At 35.0% G+C, this 16726-nt stretch overlaps 1 protein-coding gene across 1 annotated transcript; it reads left to right on the forward strand.

Moving 5' to 3' along the window:
- The first annotated feature begins 3174 nt into the window (after nucleotides 1-3174).
- Nucleotides 3175-16726, forward strand: LOC106661281 (protein FAM200A-like). Its single transcript, XM_014384571.1, has 3 exons — nucleotides 3175-3430; nucleotides 3629-3955; nucleotides 16647-16726. Exons 1-3 carry the CDS (start codon nucleotides 3175-3177, stop codon nucleotides 16724-16726), a joined length of 663 nt encoding a protein of 220 aa, XP_014240057.1.

Below are 16726 nucleotides of genomic sequence, written 5' to 3' on the forward strand. Positions count from 1 at the left end.
TATATCTTTATGGTGAAACTTGTATATCTGAAAAAAGAAAAGATGAATGTTATGCAGATTCAAAAACTCCTGAATACAAATTTTGGGCAAAAATGTACTCAAAATTTTCACCTTACATTTTCGAAAACAGAAAATTTGTTATAATTTTGAAAATTCAAAGAAAACATAATAGAATTTTAGATCCTTATAAGAGACACGAAATGGCAGAAACCGCCTCTCCGTCAATAAATCGTCAATAAATTGTAATTGGATATAAAAAATTAACCATTTGAGAAGGTTTTGTTGAGTTCATTTCAGAATAAATTGTTAATTAAATTTTGAAATATCACTAAATAATTTTCCGGTGTAATGGCGAATTTCTTTCAAAACAACATAATTAAATATTATTTGGGGATCAAGAGATGCGGTCTGATCTGACGTAGTATCCCCTCCAAAGAAAAGCTCATGAAATGCTAAATGGTGATGCGAGAGGGTGTAGCTACCACAGGGAAGAAAACCACCCTATGGGAAGGTTAGTAAATAGCCGGTGCTACAAAAAAGAGTAATCACTGGGCAGTACGTGGTTGAAAAGATGACTTGAGTAGTCAGTAAGAAGGTTGAGTTTAGTTGGTAACGAGTCAGTTCCAGTTTAGAACTTATAGTTAGTTACTGGTAGTGCCCAATACTGAATTAGAAGTCGGATTTTGATGAGACAGTTGTAGGTTGTAAACTTGTAGACGAGTTGGATAGACTTTTGTTAAGGTTTTATGGCGTGAACGAGTGTTGAAGGGGGAGTGTCTGGCTTCGTCTTAGTTACCACCTTTAAGCATATAATAATTGTTCCGAAAATTATGGTGTTATCGCCCCAATGACTGATTTGGAAAAAAAGCCAATCCTGAGGAATGATCGACACTCCGAGATATCATGCCACCCTCAAATCTACGACATATGTGTGTGGTGTTTAGTGATCGTTAGTTAATGATTATTCTATTCTTATAATTAATTAAGGTTTTCAGTTGAAACAAAAGGAGGTAAAAGGTTGAGATCGAGGTCACGATAGCTCAAGTGGTAGAGCAGCGGCGTATCGAGCCGAAGATCGTGGGTTCGAATCCCGCTCGTGCCATTGACTTTTTATCTCAACTGAAAACTGTAATTAATTGTAAGTTAATGATTATTTGGAGATGGCGAGATGCAGTCTGGTATGACGTAGGTTTTAGAAAAACATTTTCTTTATCACGCCAACATTCTGATTTTCATCGAGATCATCTTCAGGGCTCAAAGTGTTTGTTTTCTGTGTCATTCTTGTGTCGTGTTGAGAGTGCTCAACAAACAATTTGAGCCCTGAAGATGATCTCAATAAAGAAAGAAACGTTGGCACGATAAAGAAAATGTTTTTCTAAAACCTACGTCACACCAGACCGCATCTCACGATCTCCAAATAATAATCTACGACATATATTTAATTTCACTTAATACAATCCAGCATACTATTTTCTAGTCCTAGGTGAAAGTATGAATCGAGTGATATATAATAACGTTGAAATACATCGACAAACGAATAAAAATATATTACATCTAAAAAGGTGGTTATTACTATTTTTAACTAAATACACCACCCACTTGAAATTCCATTTGGTTTAATAGTCAGCTCTAAAGACCAGGAACGTGGCTCGAATGCATTTGCAATTAAAAAATATATAGCTGAAAAATAAATGGTGTGCTTAATTAAAAAAAAGAAACTTTTTAGATTTAAAATAATTTTTTCACCAATTAAGTAAAGAGTGTTATAAAAAAAATTAAATAAAAATTCAAATTGGCCTGAGGTACCCTGTATAATTTTTCTACAAAAAAAAGTAAAATTTGAAACTGGCTCAAGACAAATTCAACCAAGCCATGTAAAAAGGACACTTATTACGAGTGTTCTAAACAATAGAGGTCATATCAATCCTCGGGCGCCGATGTTTTTGAAAAAAGCCCATTTGTAAGTATGTCGGGTCCGAATGTAGGACCCCTGGATTCGAACCCTGGACCATTACCGTGACGAGCGCCATGTCAATGCCTAAACTGTTGCTGAAACAGACGCGCCAAAATATTCATTAAAAATTACTTAAATTAGCTGAAATAGATTTTTCTCGGTTCTTAGGCCTATAGGAAAGAACTTCGGACCTGTGTGTAGTATGCATTTTACGGTGTAGTACCACCAAAATATTAAAATTTGTTATCCCACGTTCGTCGCCTTCCCTAGTAATAAGTTGATTTAAACAAATATTAATTATTTTTCATTCATTCCTATTAACAAATATTCAAATCAATCTTTCCAAGAATAAAAGCCGTTCACGAATTGTTTTCTTTAACAATGGCCAACGTATTTTTATATTTTGACTAATTTGTTTTATAATTTATACAAATAAGTCATCGTGAACGTAATTAAATATAATGAAGATATCCATCAAGCTAGGATTTTTGTCGCTTTCTGGAATTTTCTGGATAAACAACCTTTTTCAGAACGTAGCTTGTTATATTACAATAACAAAAATGATGAATTAACACTAGATAAGATTCAGTATAATATTTTAAATATTACAGACGAAAAGTAGCTCTCGTACAAAAATTTCAGCAATGTACAGTAAAAAGGTTTTGCAACATGGCTGTGTAATTGTTTGATGCCAAATAAAAAAAAGGTTTTACTTTTTGTCTTATCTTGTATAATTCTTCTTAGGGAGTTACATTCTGAAGCAATAGGAATCAATGTACAATATAGTTAATCGAATTGACGAACAGCGTTGTTGGCAGTAGTAAAAGGATAAACAAAATAGTTGTCAGTTATAAAAATAATGCTTACTTCTTACTTAGAAGGCTGTATTTGATATAAAAATCCGATTGGGATGAGGATATTGATCTCACACACAAAATACTGTAGCATATTTAGAGGCGAGGGGGTAGACCAGGGGTGCTCAAACGGTCGATCGCGATCGAAAACGAAAAGTAAGTGATTTGATATCTTGTTTGAAAAAAGAACAATTCATGTTCACAAGACCAGCCAAACAATCAAAAGCTGCTACGATCGCGTCATTTAAAATATCTCATATATTGGCGAAACACAAGAAACCATTCGAAGATGGATCGGTGGTGAAGGAAGCATTTATTGAAGCGGGTGAGACTTTATTTGGAGATTTTTAAAATAAAACAGAAATCATGTCTGCTATTAGAGAACTTCAGTTATCTCGTCCGACTGTCACAAGGCGTATTGAAGTCATGAGTCAGGACATCGCAGATAAACTAAAACATGATATCATGGAATGTACATACTTTTCTTTACAGTTCGACGAATCCACCGATATGACAGACACTGCCCAGCTGTGTATTTTTATTCGGATGGTATTCAATGACATGTTGGCTAAGGAAGAATTTTTGACAATCATTCCTCTGAAGGGGAAGACCCGTGGCGAAGGTATATATGACGTTTTCTTCAATTTTGTAAAAAACTACGAGCTACCAATATATAAATTAGTGTGCATTACAACCGATGGAGCACCAGCAATGACTGGAAACAAAAACGGTTTTGTGGCATTGTGTCGAGCTAATGAAGAATTCCCTTCATTTTTTTCATTCCATTGCATTATACATCAACAAGTTTTGTGTTCAAAAGTTTTAAACACGGAGGAAATTATGGGTATTGCAACAAAAATTGTGAATTCCATCCGTGCACGTAGCTTGCAACGGCGGCTCTTTCAGTTGCAGTTGGAAGATAGGGAGTCAGCTGAACACACTGATTTAGTTCTTCACACGGACGTCAGGTGGTTGAGTCGCGGAAAATTCCTAGAAAGGTTTCAAGAATTATTGCCCGAAATAACAGCTTTTCTAGACGAAAGAGGTGATGACACTCAGATTTTGAAAAACGAAAAATGGCTGACTGATTTGGCATTTTTGACTGACATCACAATGCACTTAAACAGCGTTAACTTGGAGCTTCAAGGTAAAGGAAAAACTATTATTGAGATGATTAGCGCAGTAAACGCATTCAAAAGTAAATTGCAACTTATGATAGATCAACTGAAAAGAAAGGATCTGAAACATTTTCCGTCTTTGAAAGCAAGGATTCCTCAGTTGAATTATGATACGTATGAGGCTGAATTATCAAATATTTTGGGACAATTCGAAATGCGTTTTTATGATTGCAGTAAATTGGAAAATATAGCATCATTTATGAGTTATCCTTTTTCATGTAAAAACATTGAGGAATTAGCTACTGAAATAGCAAGTCAGTTTAATATGAACTCATGTTCTGTTGAAAATGAGTTGGTGCAGATTATATCAGATATACATCTCAAAGCTACAGCATCTGATACAAATTTCTGGTGTTTTATATCTGAAGATAAATATCCGAATGTAAGGCAAATCGCCCTTCAACTGACGGCATTTTTTGGGTCAATTTACTTGTGCGAGTCTGCATTTTCTGAAATGAAGATAATTAAGTCAAAATATCGCAATCGACTAACTGACGATCATATGTCATCATGCTTGCGATTAGCACTCAGTGGTTACGTACCATCTTATGAAAAGTATGCTGAGGACATGCAGTGCCACGCTTCAACATCCAAAGCCACTCCTTAGTTAAGTTTAACACCATATGTAACTCTTTTGTTTTGTAACAACCAATAAACTCGCAATTTTGAATAACTATGAGTTTTTTCATTGATATTGTAGAGAAGAACCTAACTAAACCTAACCCAAACCTTGACTAAAATAATGTACCTATATTGTGCAGAAAGCTAATATCTATATATGCTACGGTACACCCTACCTAGGTAGGTAGGGTGTATCGTGTATGTACGACAACCCTGCATCACACACACTTGCAGACTCTCAGAGTCGATCGTAAGTAGTCTAAAAATATTGAGGTAGATCGCCAGCAGTTCAAGTTTGAGCACCCCTGGGGTAGACACTTGATGCTTGCGTCGCGTCATTTCCTTTTTGAACTTTTCCTGGAGAATTTTTACTGCTAAGTTCGATGCTCCATGTGGTAATTTGAATGTTCATATTCAAAAAATAACAATCGTTTTGATAATCTGTTTTATAAAATCAGTTATGAGACTTTTGTATGTCTCGTTGGATCTTTTAATCCTTGATCATCGCTGATCTTCTTCTATCTTGGATCTTTTGTAATGTTAGCTTAATATCACTGGATTTGTAGAATTTATATTTTTTACTGTTTCATCTAGCTGTGCAAATTAATTATATGACCGTGAAGATTTTTTTTATACGTAGTGTTAATTTAATCTTTCTGCAAGTCATGGTTGGATTTGGTTTGTCTGGTTAAGCTTAAATACAATATGTAACCAATATGTTTTTATGAGGAATTGTATAAAGCGAGACTTGGCGGACCTGAAATCAATATTTCTTGAATAACTTATAAAGGTTTAGCGACAGTTAATTTTATTTTGATTTTATGCAGTAGAAATTATTCAATTTTAATATAAAATAGTATAAGAACGACGAGAAGAAGAAGTTTAGAGGGTTTCTACAAACGAGATCATTGTTATGTTAAATATATGTATGTTATGTAGACGTAAAAAGGTTGCTCTTCTCATCCAGGATTTTAATAATATCCTCATAAACTTCCACTTCTAGAATGTTGTTAAAGGGTAAAAGAAGAGTTATGGCCCTACCCCATTTGCGCCCCTTCGACAAAATAATGTTAACGACGAACGAATTAACTCCAAACGGTAATATATTAATTGTAAGTTTGCGAGCCTCGAAGACGGCAAACAAACAGTTCGAAGATTATTTTTAAACACGAAGTTAAGTCATTTCAAAACCGCGATCGTGAGGGGTTGCGGCCGTAATGAAAACAAACACACTAAAACGAAACGCGGGGGCGGAAAGTTTTTACGGTTTCCTGACGCGATTACAAGAAGATCCTCCGGTATGAATCACTTGGGAGTATCCGGTTTTGTGGTAATACCGGGAGGAAGTTTATGTTTTTCCCCTCCCTTTTATGGTTTATAGTTGTTTTGGAACTGTGTCAAACGCAATCCTGCCCTTTTACCAACCGTGAACCGTTATGTGTTATGCGCGTCCTGTCAATCCTACAATTAGCGAATTATTAATTGTATAATTAAGTTTAATGAGAAACTTTATTTAGTACTTGTTTAACCTCAAAAAATATTTTCTGCTCGGTCACAAATATTTGCGTGCAAAGGTGTCAGTATTTCCGAAAAAAGTACTTTTTTTCAATTGTATCACATAATATTAGTTTATACCTTTTTTACGTAAGGTTTTGGTTGAAATGAAAAAGTTAATGCGACGAGCGGGATTCGAACCCACGACCTTCGGCTAAATACGCCGCTCCTCTACCACTTGAGCTATCGTGACTTCGATCCACTCGGACACCAACTTCCCGGAGTAGCGTCTATTTAGCCGAAGGTCGTGGGTTCGAATCCGGCTAGTGGCACTACCTTTTTCATTTCAACCAAAACCTTACATAAAAAAAGATTAATTAATTGAAAGAATTAATTTGGTCAACAGTCCACTAAATATAATAGATTAGTTAGTATGGTGGTCTTTGATAATCGGCTTTTATCGGCATTGTATGAGACGACTGAATTTTGAAACTATAACATTCCATTTTTTTATCTATGATATAAAAATAATTAGAAATATTATATTACATGAGGTTAAATGTATAAAAAGTTACAAAATGCAAAACAAGTTATTAGTAATAACAATCACAGTCTCTCATTATAAGAACATACATTATTTACAACAAATTAATCATACACACACTCAGTATCAATCGACCGTCTCAGGGGTCGTCTTAGTCTATTAGTCTTAGTCTGAAGGCAAAATAATAAAATTGATATAAACTGAAATACAGTCAAACACTTGCATTATCTGTTGATAATCTTAACATGAGACAACACTTTAACGGATCATCATCACCATTGTTTTCAGCGTAAAAAATCCTCTAAAATATGTAGGATCGTATTTGAAATTTTGAACTCGAACTGGGCCTGAGGTACCCTGTATAATTTTTCTCCAAAAAAAGGTTTAAATTTGAAACTAGACTAAAAAATATTAAACACGTGTTTTTTGTTTTTGGTAGCGTCCTTGGTTCAAGAGAAATCAACAGGGCCATCTAAAAAGGACACCCTAGGGGTATTCGCGATGTTTGTAAGATGTTAACTCGTGTTAACTCGAATAGAGAAATGTCCAGTAAGATTGTGAACGCCCCCTTCTTTTCATAGCATGTTAAACGTTAACTTTTCCGCAATGCTGCGCGTGGTGATTGGTAGAACCAAAAATAAAGCTATATCAGCCCTTTAAGGCTTGAGGGGTATTTACGATCTTTGTATTAACCCTGTTAACTCTGTTAGGTCCTGTTAGATCGAGAAAAATGATAACGTAGTCTTGTAAGATTCGGCTAATTAACATTGTTTGATCTAACAGGCCAGGGCCAATGTTAAGTCGAAAATTTAGCCACAGTGCTATCCGTTAGGCCGTAGATAACCGACATGGCAGCCATGAATTTAACAGCTCTTTTTTGTTTACATGTATTTTTATTCTTAAATACGCAGTAATTAAATCAGACCAATACATTTCTTTTGTTAATTTCTAATAATAGGACTACATTTTCGACCTAACATTTAACATTGGCCCTGGCCTGTTAGATCGAGCAATGTTAATTAGCAGATTTTAACAAGCTACGTCATAATTTTTCTCGATCTATCGATCTAACAGGACCTAACAGACTTAACAGGGTTAACATAAAGATCGTTAATACCCCTCCTGTATATTAAAGATGCCGAACATAGGAAATTTTATTCAAGATTTCCTTGCCCGCAAATAAAGCTGAATGACAAAAAGAAAGATAGGATAGTGTTTTACAAGAGTTCAAAAGATGGATGTGATTATAAGTTTACTTATATTTAACATTTTTTATTCATTTAATGAAGACTTGAAGTACTACTTTTATCACATTATTCGGTTAATACACCACTTTTCAAGAGTTTAAGTATAATTTTATCGGTAATCCGAGTTGCATCGTATGTTGTATTTGTGATCAGATGTAAAATAGTGAGAAAAATTTTATGCGAGCAATCATAGATTAGCAATTTATATTTCATGACAGCACTCTGCATGAAACCTTGCTGAGGATGAGACAGGTGCGTCTCGTAAGCCTCTCGAATAAATTGATTTAAAAAAATGGTTCTTTAAAAAAGTTTAATTAACCTACTTCGTTATTTTCGAATATTTGACCATTCAGAATATGCAATTTGGGTTAAATTATTAAAGTTGTAAATGGAAAATTGTTTATGTTGTTTTTACAGCTTAACCGACTGTGAGAAGGCCATTACCAGCCAACTGAGCCACGTGGGTGAAATGAATTGTCCCAATCATTAAAGATGGTACAAAACTAAGTTTCTTTTCGGTAAATAGATTATTAAGATGGTTTGGGTGGCGACTGGCTCGGGTTGGTGGGATTTGGTGGGTTGACAGATATTGACAAGCAGAAGCCCTCTTGCTGACTGACACGCTGGCGTTGAGGGGGGGGTCATATATCATTCAAGATGGCTGACAGGCGGAGTGACGTCACGCCTCCCCAGCTGTCAATGGGCTGGTTTTTATACGGAAGGGCTCGGGGGTTGCGAGGGTGGAAGTTCTGGAGAAAACGTTCCACCCCCTCGCCGTCACCGCCGCCCCCGAAAGACGGGCCCTTTGAGAAATATGGATCCCTTTAAAAGTGGGCTCCCTTCGCCGCCGGCGGCCCTTCCCAGTTTACGCCGAGGTAAAAAGAGATTGCCGAACCACCGTAGAGGGTGCATCAAGAGAAATAAATCGGTAGTTAGCCCTCTGTTGCTGTTCCAGGCCCTCAACACTTTGTCACGCCTTGTAAACCCTGTTTATCACTCACATAAATCTTTTGACTTTAAAACTAAAAAGACCACTAAAAAGTTATTGAGAAAATTAGTTAAATGCACGGACTGTAAGCTGTTTTAATGAAGTTCTTCCTAGTCTCGCTGTTTCTAATGAACATCTTATCTAATTACTAGGTAGATGCCTAGATAATCGTTTATTTAACATTTTCATACAGATTTTTTATGTCACACTTTTTTTTATGTTAGAAGTGCGAAAGACACTGTGCTTTATAACCTTCTGATACCTTAACAATGTGACAATGTTGTCTTCTGTTTTTCTGCTTCTGCGTTAGCGGGGAAAAATTAATTTAAAAAACCCACTGTCACTTTTGGCTTGTTGTAAATATTTTTAAATTGTATGAACAATTTAAGAGTTATATTTAGATATTTACGTATTTGGCAAATTGTCCTTTTCTTATTGAAACCTCCCCCCACCACCGTTCATAAAAATATTTACGTGTTCGTACAATCACACATAAATATTATAAAAAACTTGGTTATGATATTTTTATATAAGTTTATTATATAAATTTTCATCATTTTCTTTCTTCTTGTCAATTGTTTGGAGGATGGATATTCACCTCAAACTGTCGATGCCAACGATTGCCAATGGTTTTTGTCAATTATCAAATTATGTCTACTCTGAAACTATGGAAAAGTTTAACAAGCCAATTTCACAAATTGTTACAAAGATGTAAACAGAGTATGTACTTTTAGAAAATTGGCTTTCGATTATATATATTTACAAAAGAAATGTTTTCGCAAACTTTGGCCGGTTTTTTGCAATTAATCGCCGCTATTTATGCAGTCTTCTTTCCTAGTAAACAGAATGACGGCTCCAGGGTTTCTTTTTATCTAAGTACATCGGCAATTTGATTTGATTCTCAAGAAAATGTAAAATTTACGATTCAGGAGTTGGCTGCACTGAACACGTAATCCTGATCTAATCTTTTATTTTAAAACATTTGATTATTAAGACAATACGTAAAAAAAATCAAATTTTAAATTAATACAAAATTAAATTGAAATTATAAAAAGAAAAAGCATGTGTATTAATAAAAAATATAATTATTTTAATAAAACTAACCCTCCTCCACCTGTTTTAATAAATAAAGACTAATAAGCTATAATTGATTATCTATATATTTCCACAAGAAAATCTAAGCCATAGATTAGATGGACTTTGGACATGTGCCAGGGAGGAAGATGGCCTGCTAAAACCCTGTGCAATTTTCTAGGATTAGAAAGCAGCAAAGTCAAAAATGGTCCTTTTGTAGAATTAGAAGGGCACTTTTAGCGTAATCCACAAGGCTGGAATTTTTTGGGGAGATTTGCGAGGTTTGCGCGGCAAATTTTAGGCATCAGATAATTATTTTCTTGGTATTTATCAAAATGTTGTTAGCCAACATGTTTACATATTCTTTTTAGTCAAAAATTACTGGGTTACACAGTTAAAATGTTTATCAAAGCAAAAGCTTCAAATTTTAAAATCGAAAGTTGTCGAAAAATGGTCTTCTTTTTTAGTATAACAAAAATTTAGTATTTGTAGTAATTTTTATTCGGCATTTCATTTATGCCGACGCAGTGCAAGCTGAGTAAAGGAATTAGATAACGAGTTTTTTTTATAGTGCACCATTTAAAGCAAAAATGAACCCATTCCGGGATTAAAGGGGTTCTTAGGGTAATCATGAACGCATTTTCCTTTTTATTCATAGTTATAAAGTTACATTTCGTAGTGTATTAATTTACAAGCTTAAAAATTAAAACAGTCTAGAAAGGTAACTGTAGAATCAACGTTGATAAATGCACGATATTTGCATCGCATATATAGAAACAATTTTACAAGTCGTTAGTTAAAATGGAGCATGGACATTTTTTATTTTTAAAATGTTTTTAAGAATGCGGTTTGAATATATGATTATTTGGGGATCGTGAGATGCGGTCTAATGTGACGTAGATTTCAAAAAACAAACATTTTCTTTATCGTACCAACGTTTCGATCTTTATTGATATCATCTTCAGGGCCTGGGATTTATAAACATTGTTTAAATTATGGAAATGAGAAAAATGTGAATTTATACAACGCTAGAAATTTTAGAATCAATTCTAGCATTGTATAAATTCATTTTTTTACACATTAAACTTTATGTAACGTATTGGTTGACGTATAAATCATACACAAATATATGGTACGCTGATTGCTCCAAAACCAAGGTAATTGGTGTTAGGTATTTACTGGGCAAGCCCTATCATATGGATTCAACTCAGTTTTTTAAGCTGAAATGTGCTATCAATGTTTGCACCTTAGGTCTAAAAAGAGATTAAATCATCGTCATAAGACCAACTCTTAACAGCCAAAAAACTCTAAAAGCAGTCTGTCAATGCATAAGTCGGAAAATGCATTAAAAATTTCAAAAAGGAAACCAGAAAAATCTGATAAAACCTTGGATCCCAGGGCACAAAGGATCCTGGGTAATGAACAACAGACCAACTGGCGATAGGAAGATCTGCAAGTTCATTATATATACGCCCAGAATCTATAATTGGGATAACAAGATCAAACAGACTCCTCCATCTCAGAATGGGTTCACAAAAAAGAATAGTAGGATTAGGTGAACTCCAGAGGTGCCCGATACAGTAAACTTATGATTAAAAGATGATTTAATCCTTGCTATACGACTATATGCTGGTCGCGGTTATCTCAGAAAACACCTGCACCCCCAAAATAATAATTTTAATCTATTTGTTGAAGAGAGATGATAAAAACTTATAGTAATATCCTGTCTGGTTAAACTTTCTTAATGGTACACTCAATAATGGCATTATTTGTAGGTTATGCAATTATGGGTTAGAATTGGTGCACATATAATTTTTAAATGGGAAGCAATTGCTCGGTGGAGACATTATCTAGGGCACTAAGAACACTCCAGAAAAACAATTGCGGCAATGGGAGCCAAAGAAAAAAGAAAGATTGTGTCAATTGAAGGGAACTAAGGAACTAGTAAAAATACAATATGCCAAAAGGCTGCAGTGCTGCGGACACCAAAACCCAGCTTCATTGTTTCCTAATTTTTTCTCGAAAATCACAAAAATTACCACCGATCTATTGGAAAAATTACTAGGGTTTAGATCCTTATAAACTTTATAATGTAATGGCACAAACGTCATCGCCGTAAATAAATCATAATCGCAAATATAAAATGAAAAGTTTGGGGATGTTTTGATTATTTCATCCCTATTTTTCCCACTTATAATAACATAAAATTTATGCGATGTTGAAATTTGTCAAACACAGACCAACCACGGTTGTTTTAACTTTAAATTTGTAATAACTTGAAAACCTGGGGAATTATGATTTTGTAAGTGAAACACTGGGCAACCGGAAAATTTTCTGATGAGGTTGCAGTGCTGGGGACACCAAAACCCAGCTTCATTGTTTCCTAATTTTTTCAATCACAAAAACTATTCCACCGAAAACTTAACTAAAGTGAGATCCTTATAAACTACACACAATGGCACAAGCTTCGTTTCAGTAAATAAATCAGAAATGCAAATATAAAATGTAAAGTTTGTGGAAGTTTTCATGATTTCATCCGTATGTTTCTAACTTATAATGACATAAAGTCTAAGCGATGTTGAACTATGTCGAAAGAAGCATAATCCATAATAACAACGGTTGTCGTAACTTAAATTTGGTTGAAAACCAGGAGAGTTATGACGTTTTAAGTGACACACCGCACATCAGGGAAAACATGCCATGCTGTTGTATTTTCCGTTTGCGATATATATATAAAGTGGAAGGTTTATGGGCCGGACAAACAACTGAGGTCATCGCCGGCCCTCCGCGTGTATTCCTTTTCTTTCCTGTGTTTCTTTTCTCGCGTATTTTGTATTCAATTGCAGCCATTTGAGCATCTCGATCTGGTTACTGACTCTCTGCTTTTACTTGTATATTACGTCGTTATTTTAAAAAGCTAGCCTCTTGTTAGTACCTCAGGTTGTCAATTTAAGAGTAGATATACAACATACAATACATAACATATATATCGCCACAAACATAGAAGTCTGGTCACATTCACTCCCCCAGAGTACTCGATATTCCTCGGGGCGGGGCCGAACCCGCTCCATTCGCGCTAATAACTTACTTTTGCTCTCCAGACAACACACACTCACCCCAGAGTACTCGATATCCCTCGGTGCGGGGTAAATAACCCCTTCCTTTCACGCTAATTCCGTTTGCTATAAAAATTATTAATTTGGTGTGGTGTTTAATGACCGTTAGCTAATGTGGAGGTCGTGAGGTGCGGTCTGGTGTGACGCAGGTTTTAGAAAAACATTTTCTTTGTCGTGCAACGTTTTCGATCTTTATTGAGGACATCTTCAGGGCTCAAAGTGTTTGTTTTCCGTGTAGAGGGGTCATCCTTGTGTGTCGTGTTGACATATTTTTGGATTATGAGAGGTGCTTAAAATGAATCCGATTATTTTTCTTCAAAACAACTTATTTAGGTCTTCTTTATTGGAAAAGGTTTTCGATTTTTGTAAATTTTTATATTTGTATTTTCATTTAATACAATACGAAAATATATGTTTTTGACAACTCTTATGGATAAAACCGGCAAGAACGCTTGGGAACGTGTCTGATATTTTTGTCCAAGCATCGTCAAATAAAGGATACATTGAACTCAGTGATACCACGTCCGTATCCTCATTTTGTAAGTGTATTAATTTTCAATTTTTTTTCTTAAATTTCAGAAGCACACAGAAATAATTAATTGCATTGTTTATTCTGTATAGAATAAGGTTATAAAACAAAAAAAACTGACAAAACAGCATACAGACCAACCACCGAACGTTAGACAAATCAGACCAGCGAGATTTGTCTGATCAATTTAACCAAACAGGATAGGTTCAACATCTCGCAGACTTCAGCAAACAATTTCAAAATTATTATTTCGGTTCATATAAACTATTTAGGACAATAAGTGGTCTGCGGACATGGATAGGGCGACAGCCTGTCGATTTGCCCCCAGATGCTATCTTAGCTTCGTTTTCTATTATTGTATTTTTGAGTTAAAGTACAGTTTGACGATGATATGAAAATGAAGTATTGTTTTCCGAATATAATGATAAAGTTGCATGTAAAAATTATAATTTAATCTTTTTTCTCTGGTTTCCGATCATTTTAGACTGTATATCGTAGCTAGTTTCCCTTCTTATCATTTAACGATATTTTTGCATATCATCAATCACTGGAGATGGCGCGAAGTCGAAAGGCACCGGTCAGATCAAAACATCGAGAAAATCAAAATGATCGTAAACGATCCAACTAAGGTATAAAAATGTTTTACTCATCTTACATTTCTTAATACAAAGAGTGGCTTATTCGTGAAAAGCGAAAGTTTTTAATCTGCGTTGTAAAAATTATGAAAGACTGTTTATGGACGAGAAATTTTTATTTAAACCTCTCCTGTAAGAAAATTATTGGCCGGTAGGGTGGCGACAAATAGATTAGAAGGGAAATGTAATTCTTTTGTAAAATGGGAAAAAAGAGTGCAAGGGGAGGGGCGCACCTTAAATTCTGACCCAAATTTCCTCTTTTCCTCCAGGGAGAATCTAAAACTCTCTCCCTCTCGGATTATTTATGTGTGCCGAGGGCGGCACGTCTGTGGGGCGGCGGAAATGAAGATCGGGGGCGGATAAGGGAGCCTCCTCAAGTCTGCTGATAACCGAACAGGAGGCTCGGGCTATTTATTAAATTATCTGTTATTAAAGTGGAGCCGAGGGAGGACTTATGACGGCGGAGGGGTCGGGAGACACATTCAAAACATCTGCTTTTCAAAGTCGACGGGTTGATTTTCATTCCTGTTCCTCTTCTTCGTCGCGTCCTGTTCTTTTCTGATTGTCCCGGCTTGATCTACGTACTACACCCCCGGCTTATCGCATTGCGTGCGCCACGTAAATCATTCGGTAAGGGGCCCCTTGTTGATACGTTTTGTCATTTAAATCCTTACCTTCTTCTTTTATTGCAATTCTTCAAACCACCGGGTTCTGAAGGCAAAAAAATCCATTATCGCAAATTATTTTATATAATTTTTACACAGTACTTATAGATATTATTTTTACACATTTGGTATTAATACCAATTACACATAATAATCGAATAATATACAATCGAAGTTTTTTGCATTTTAGATATATCGTTACTTTCAGAATATATTTCTACATATTGTGTACAATTTTTGAACCGATGGCTACTTGAGATAAAGATTGAACTAGTCGAATATATCCACTCCCCAACTCGCAACTCGCCCCTCAACCGGTAGGTGAAAATCTAAAATTCGGTAAAAACACATACTTTTTCCAATTTTTTTGGTATTTTAGATATTTCATCAATTTTAGAACGTATTTTTACATACTGGGTACAACTTTTGAACCGATATGTACACGATATCAAGTTGAACTAGTTGAATACATCCATTCCTTAACTCGTAACTCTCAACTCGCCCCTCATTCGGTAGGCGAAAATTTCAAATCCGGTAAAAACACATACTCTTTCCAAGTTTTTTGGTATTTTAGATATTTCATTAGTTTCCGAAAATATTTTTATATATATAGTACAATTTTTGAACCGATAGGACACGAGATCAAATCGAACTAGTCGGATACATCCATTCCTCAACTCGTAACTCTCAACTCGCCCCTCAGTCGGTAGGTGAAAATTTCAAAGCACATCCTGTAAAACACATACTCTTTCCAAGTTTTTGGTATTTTAGATATTTCATTAGTTTCAGAAAGTATTTTTATATATTTGGTACAATTTTTGAACCGATAGGACACGATATCAAATTGAACCAGCCGGATACATCCATTCCCCAACTCGCAACTCGCAACTCGCCCCTCAACCGGTACGTAAAAATCTAAAAACCGGTAAAAGTACATAATTTTCCGAAGTTTTTTGATATTTCCTTAGTTTAAGAAAGTATTTATGCATATTGTGTACAATTTTTGAACTGATAGGTACAGCAGATCAAGTTGAACTAGTCAAATACATTCATTCCTCAACTCGCCCCTCAACCAGTAGGTGAAAATCTAAAAACAGGTAAAATCACATACTTTTTCCGTTTTTTGGTATTTTAGATATTTCATTAGTTTCAGAAAATCAAAACATTTTCAAATTAAAAAAATAAATCAAAACTGACTTTTATGGAGTAGTTTATAAGTGTAATTTGACAATGTCGTGTCTGATGGTACGTATGATCGTTTCAATATGACCAGCATGATTAAGCAGAACAAGATGATCGGAGGAGATCAATCTACAAATCGCTGATTTAATACCATTTTTACTTAACTTCAATTGTCCAATCCTGGTAGAGCCAAAAATTATAGTTTCAATGATATAATTAAATAGTGATACGATCTTGATTTAAAATATTTCAGGAGCATATTTTTACGAACGTTCGCAACTACAGAGGTCATACGGGGTATCGGTGTTTTTGTTGAAAAAAAATCCTGAGAAAATATGGATTTTCAAATTTGGCCATTTTTTTGTGTAAAACCCAGGTGTAGGTTTTTTTGATGAGCAACATATTGAAAAAATCAAATTTTTATATATTATTAAAAAAATTAACTAAAAAGAATTTTATTGATAGACCTGCTATACTATAATTAATTATGTTAATATGGTTAGCATAGGGTGTTCGATAGATGGATAATGTTCATTTGTTAGGAGAATGTGTTTTACATTAACAGATGTAGACGGAGAAGGATTTTACAACACAGACTTGACCTGCACTAGAGCAGCAAGAATCAGCACGCATAGCAACCACTGA

The sequence above is a fragment of the Cimex lectularius genome, unplaced genomic scaffold (assembly GCF_000648675.2).
Source record: "Cimex lectularius strain Harlan isolate CLEC.00 unplaced genomic scaffold, Clec_2.1 scaffold166, whole genome shotgun sequence".
Taxonomy (NCBI): domain Eukaryota; kingdom Metazoa; phylum Arthropoda; class Insecta; order Hemiptera; family Cimicidae; genus Cimex; species Cimex lectularius.